We start from the raw sequence: 6,146 nt of genomic DNA, 5'->3' as shown, positions 1-6,146 counted from the left end.
AGCTTGATTACTGTACAGGGAGGCCGCGTAAATTTGTATGGGCCCCGTGCGCGTGCGTGATCAACCCGAGCTCCCATAGATCTTTTCAGCAGTGCTGGAGATCGCAACGGACAGTGGTGTGCGCGTGCGGATAGCCCTGCAGAGGCGCGTGGTTTTCTCGCTTTGGGGTTATTGTGAATTGCAGTGCGTTCTATATAGCCTCATAAGCATTAAATTTTTATCGCTGAAAGAGATCTAGTGATAGAAATTGTAAATTATTATCGGTCAATATGAATGTTGGTTTATCTTGTCAAAAGAGGAATGCTAATGTTCAATTGATACTTGAATCCCGATTTAGATGGAAGAAGATAAGACGAAAAATCTTCCGATGGATGAGGAAGAAAACCAGGATTCACTGGTTGACTACGATAGTGACAGCAGCGTGGTCACAGTGGTAGAGAGAGAGAGAGAGGTAGTGATAAAAAGATGAGTAAAGATGAAGGTAAGAGAGTATTTTTTTTAAATAAAACAATCAAGAAGGATAATATACTTGTGTATTCAGAGATAGAGTAATTTAAAAATTTTGTTTAGAAGAAAAAGAGAACAAGAAGGAGACTGAAGCAAAGGGTGCAATCCCGAAACGCGGCAAACCAAAAATTATAGAGAACATAGATGTAAATAGAGAATGAGCTGAAAATCGTCCTGTACTACCAATAGGGACAAAGATGCTTTACGAGAAACAAGAAAAGATGGTTGAGAAAATGGAATCAGTAATGAAGATGTTGGATAAGGTTATGACCCAAGCAACCTCCATGATGGAAAACATGGTAGAAGTCGCCCACGTAAATTTAGAGAAAGAGAAACTAAAGATTAGACGTTTAGAGGTAAATAAACAGAATACGCAAAGTAAAGTAGAAAACGGTATACAAACGGTTAAAGAATCAGAAGTAGAGCCTAAAAAGAAAAAGTTAGATGAAACAGTCTGTTCAGTCGAGAAAAATAGAAGTTTAGAGACAATTAAGAGTGCTTTAGAAGTAGAATTAAACAGTCAAAGGTTGCATATTAGAAGAGAATATAAGCTAACGCAAAAATCTAACTTTGATCTTTGGATGGATTATTTAAAATCCGAATTAATGAATAACGAGTTATTAGATGTAATAGATTCAAACATTGATAATCCAGAAAATCTTTCCGAATTAAAAGTTGCTAAGAGAAAAAGTCTAGTTAGAGATATAATAATCAATCATTTAGATGAAAATTATCATAAAAGGATTTTACATGAGAAAGATCCAAAAGAAATTTTGAAGAAATTAAGAAGTTATAAAAAGAGTGAAGTAAACGTTACTCATACATTGGTACGAACTAAACTCTATCAAATTAAAATGAGAAAAGACGAAAAAGTAAGTGATTTTTACGAACGCTTTGATTCAATAATTAGAGAATATGAATCATGCGAAGATGCGGTACCTCTCACAGAACAAGAAATGAGATCTGCATTGTATCAAGCTGTGTCAATTAATGTGCCGGAACTGAGGAATGTAGATTTAATTAGAAGACAAACTAATCTTAAAGAAATGAATGTAGATGAAATAAAATCTTTCATGATGCAGTTAGAGGCAGAGACTAAGAGTGAAGTTAGAGAGAAGCTAGAGAAACCAGAGGTTAGAGTGCAGAGGGCTACCGCAGAAGAGCACAAAGAAGTAAAGTGCTACCGATGCAACAAATTGGGTCACATGGCGAAGGACTGCCCACTAGCGGGATCAGAGGCCTGGTTCTGTTATTACTGCCAGGAGATTAGAGGACACAAGGGTGATAGCTGTCCTAATGCCGGAGCCCAGACGAACAGATTTAGAGGAAAAAGGTATACAAATAAAACCGTTAATAAAAATATAAACAAAAAGAATAGATGGTAAAGGAGATCTTTTGTTGTTAATAAATGAGGAAGAAAAGAAAGTAATTAAATTAACAAATGTAATTGCAACGAAGGAAGTATCCGAAAATTTACTATCTTTAAGAAAGCTGGCTGATGCAGGGTTCAGTATTTATTTAGATGATAAAGTGTTTAAAGTTCACAATAAACTAACAAATAAATTTGTTTTTGAAGGAATTTATGAGAAACCAAATTGGATTATGCAATTTGAGGTTAAAAACAATAATATAGAGGACAATGAAAGTGTAGAATGTGCTGTGTATAGATGTAGAGCAGAAATTGTTCCACATTGTGAGTCTCCTGAACAATCGCAAGCAAACATTCAGACCAGTGAATTATCAATTTCGGAGGGAGAATTAGACGAAAGAGACAATGTTGGCTCTGCGATTGGGAGGGAGAATGAAGGAGAGCTCACAAATGTGAACGAAAATATAGAATACAATAATGCTTAACTCGATCAAGTCATTAAGTTAGAAGATATACAAACATTAGAGAATATAGAAGAAATGTGTGAAAGCTCAGTAATTGAAAAAGTAAAGAAATTAGAGAAAATAAATGAGGCGATGTTATGGCATGTTAGATTAGGTCATGCGTCGTTAAACTATTTAAGACAGCTACAAAAAGTAGAAAAGAGATTAGAGACAGTTAAGTTTGATAACTCCATATTAGAGTGTGAAGTCTGTATAATGGCAAAGATGGCAAAATTGCCGTTTAAAGAAAACAGAAATAAAGCACAGAGACCACTACAAGTGATACATACGGATATCATGGGTCCAATAAAACCTACATCTTATCCAGGACGAAAGAGGTTTATAATAACCTTTATAGACGATTATTCTAGATTAGCGAAAGCTTACTCCTTGAAGACGAAAGATGAATCGGGAGAAGCTCTAGAGAAATACCTAATATCCGCCAGAAATCTACTAGGAAAAGAAGAAAAGCTATGCTATGTGAAGTCAGATCAAGGCAAGGAATTTACGGGAGGTGCTTTTAAAGAAGTGTTAAAAAGAGAAAATATAGAAGCCATATACCACCGTACACTCCGGAACATAATGGAGTTGCAGAAAGGTTTAACAGAACGATGCAAGAGAAAATAAGAACATATATGTTCGACTCGGGATTACCAAAGAGTATGTGGGAGTTGGCAGTTGACGCTGCTGTGCATGCGTACAACAGATCTCCACATAAGACTATAGAGTATGAGATCCCCTTGAAGAAGTTCTCATCAGAAACAAGTTGTCATTTCGAGCAAATAAAGAGATTTGGATGCATTGGATATGCAAGAGTACCAAAGCCTACGTCGAAATTTGACAAGAGAGCTATTAGAGGTGTGTTGGTAGGATATACTGACACTGGATATATACTCTGGCATCCAAGCACAAGAAAATTTATAGAGTCCCGACACATTAGATTTAATGAAAAGATAACATATAAAAATATATATCAAAACAGTCAAATAGAAGAAGAAAAAGACTTAGATAAAAATTGGATGAAAGAATTTGTAGAGGATGAGGAAAAGGGAGAACAAAAACTAGAGATTCCTGAAAAAAGGAAAAGAGGTAGACCGAGAAAACAAACAACACAACTAGACGAACAGAAGCAGAAGGACGCACGAAAGGAAAGTGAAGCTCCAATGACTAGAAGTAAAACTAAAAGAAAACTAGAAGATAATGGAGACACTGATGTGCGGAGAAAAATAGAAGATGTTAGCTTTGCTAATTATATTAATGTGAAAAATATTCAACGGAATATAGAGAATGAAGATGAATTACATCAATGCCTTATGGCATCGTTAAATAGAGAGCCTGTTACTTATGAAGAAGCTATATCAAGTAACGAAAGAGAGAATTGGAAAATTGCAGTCAAAGAGGAACTTGAATCTATGTATGCTAATCAAGTGTGGGAACTTGTCGATAGACCATTAGAGAAATTAGATGGAAGACGACCTAATATAATAGATTCAAGGTGGGTATTTAAGAGGAAATTAGAAGCAGATGGATCAACCAGATATAAAGCGAGACTGGTGATAAGAGGATGTAAAGACAAAAATGTGTATGATCTAAAAGAGACATATGCACCGGTTTCAAGATTGTCACTGGTTAGATCTATATTAGCAATAATAAATAAATATAATTTATACGCTAGTCAGCTAGATGTTAAGACTGCGTTTTTAAATGGAGTTCTAGAAGAAAAAGATGAAATATATATGGAAATTCCAGAAGGAGTAGAACTGGATGAAAACACCAAGAAGATTAAGGTGTGTAGATTGAATAGAGCTTTATACGGATTGAAGATAAGTCCGAAAAGATGGAATAAGAGATTTTCAGAAGAGGCTAAGAAACTTGGATTAGAGAACGACCTACATGAGCCGTGCCTGTTCACGTGGAGGAAAGAAGGCAAAATAGTGATCGTATTACTTTATGTAGATGATATGTTGGTTGCAAGTAATGATCAGAAGAAATTAGAAGAAATCAAAAAGAAGTTGAGTGAAACATTTGAGACGAAGGATCTTGGGGAACCAAAGAACTTTCTGGGAATAACAATTAGAGCCCACTGAAGAAGACTGGCAAGATGTAAAAAGAGTCTTCAGATATCTTAAAGGAACTGCAAATAGAGGATTAATGTTTAAAAGTAAAACAGATGAGTTAGAGTCGCTGACAGACGCTAGTTTCAGAGATTGCATTGATTCTACATCCACTGGAGGATATATAATCAAAATATTTGGAGATGTGATAGCATGGAGAAGTCATAGACAGACATATGTCATACTCTCTACCTGTCAAGCAGAGTATCTAGCAATGAGTGAGGCCTGTCAAGAAGTAATCTCATTAGACAAGTCGCTCAGATATGTTGTTGGAAAAACATTCTTGCCTGCAACAATCTGGTGTGATAACAGAGCAGCAGGAAACTGCACTAAGAAGGATGGAAGTCACAAACTTAAAATGTTTGATGATAACTTAGAGGAAATAAAGAAAAACTTAGAAGAAAGAGAAGAAACTGGAAACAGAAAACATATGGCTGACACTCATGGAGACTTTATCAAGCAGTGTGTTGATCAAGGGAAGGTGAAAGTCGAATGGATTGAGACCAAAGAAAACTTGGCAGACATTATGACAAAACCTTTACCTTTAGAAGCATTTGCATATCTAAGAGACAATATAATGAATATAGAGTTTGAACAGAATTAGAGATCTATTTTACTCGATAACTGATTTTTGATATGTTACAGATAAAGAAGAAAATTAGACGAACACGGATCGCTCGCACAAAGGGAGGGAGTATGAAAAGCCGGGCTTTGAACGAGCGACGTGCTCCCGCCCTTCTAGAGGGCAGCTCCCGAGTGGCGCGAGCCTCGGGGCGCCACGCTTACGTGCGGTCGTTGTGGGAGCTCACAAGAGCTCACGGTGTCATAGAATTCAGACGTGTATTGTACGAAGAGCAAATATATCATATAGAGAGTTATAGAAATACGTGTGTTTTTCCTGTCCACCTCGCCACGAATACAGTCACCGTTATCGAATAGCCTACAATAACGAGATAATATACTATAATATATATTATAATATGAAATGCTATAACTAAAAGTTGACTCCTCAAGTTTACTCCTTCTTACTCAGGAATTCTCGCAACAATGCAAGTTTTTCTTCATGCCTACGTTGCCTGTTGGCTTCCCTCCTTTCCTGCGATTCACGAAATGCAGTAATAAGTGGATCTTTTGTTTTCTTTTTCTTGTTATCCTGACGAGATTGTTCTGCTTGACACTTTTGTGAGTTGTTTTTCAAAACTTTAATGCTACCAGGACTCACAAGAACTTCAGGTTTAATACTATCATCCATACTTTTAATTTCATCAATCTCGTCTTGGTATGGAACTTCCACGGGATCATTACCTGATTGTTTATTATGCTTTACAGCACCAGTCTTACGTTTTAAGACATTTTTGAAACGAGATTCGCATTGAATTCCGCTTACGTAAATTTTAAACTCGGTTGATATATCCGTAGCAATACATTCCCACATCAATTTTTTGTTTCTGAATTTTTTCATTGGTCGAACTTTCACCACGTTCTCGTTGTATAGAGCAAGCATTTTCTTCGTCTCACCATCAGTCCATTTTCTTGAAGCAGTGGCTTTGTTACTTGTTCCTGGAAGTATGACTGCAGAAGAAGAAGGAATCGTAGGACTAACCCTGTTTGTAATAAGATCATCACCCTTTCCAGAAGTACCAGCTGTATTAA

General features: G+C 36.3%; 1 protein-coding gene across 1 annotated transcript; it reads left to right on the top strand.

Annotated features, from left to right (window-relative positions):
* Positions 1 to 684: 684 nt before the first annotated feature.
* LOC112461650 (uncharacterized protein C683.02c-like) lies at positions 685 to 5,186 on the top strand. Its single transcript, XM_025026970.1, has 3 exons — positions 685 to 863; positions 1,590 to 1,840; positions 5,139 to 5,186. Exons 1-3 carry the CDS (start codon positions 705 to 707, stop codon positions 5,140 to 5,142), a joined length of 414 nt encoding a protein of 137 aa, XP_024882738.1. The 5' UTR covers positions 685 to 704; the 3' UTR covers positions 5,143 to 5,186.
* Positions 5,187 to 6,146: the final 960 nt, after the last annotated feature.

Source organism: Temnothorax curvispinosus, unplaced genomic scaffold (genome assembly GCF_003070985.1).
Source record: "Temnothorax curvispinosus isolate PA1 unplaced genomic scaffold, ASM307098v1 QBEX01011540.1, whole genome shotgun sequence".
NCBI classification, from domain to species: Eukaryota; Metazoa; Arthropoda; class Insecta; order Hymenoptera; family Formicidae; genus Temnothorax; species Temnothorax curvispinosus.
The sequence above is the reverse complement of the archived record's forward strand: the minus strand, read 5'-3'. Positions and strand labels throughout refer to the sequence as shown.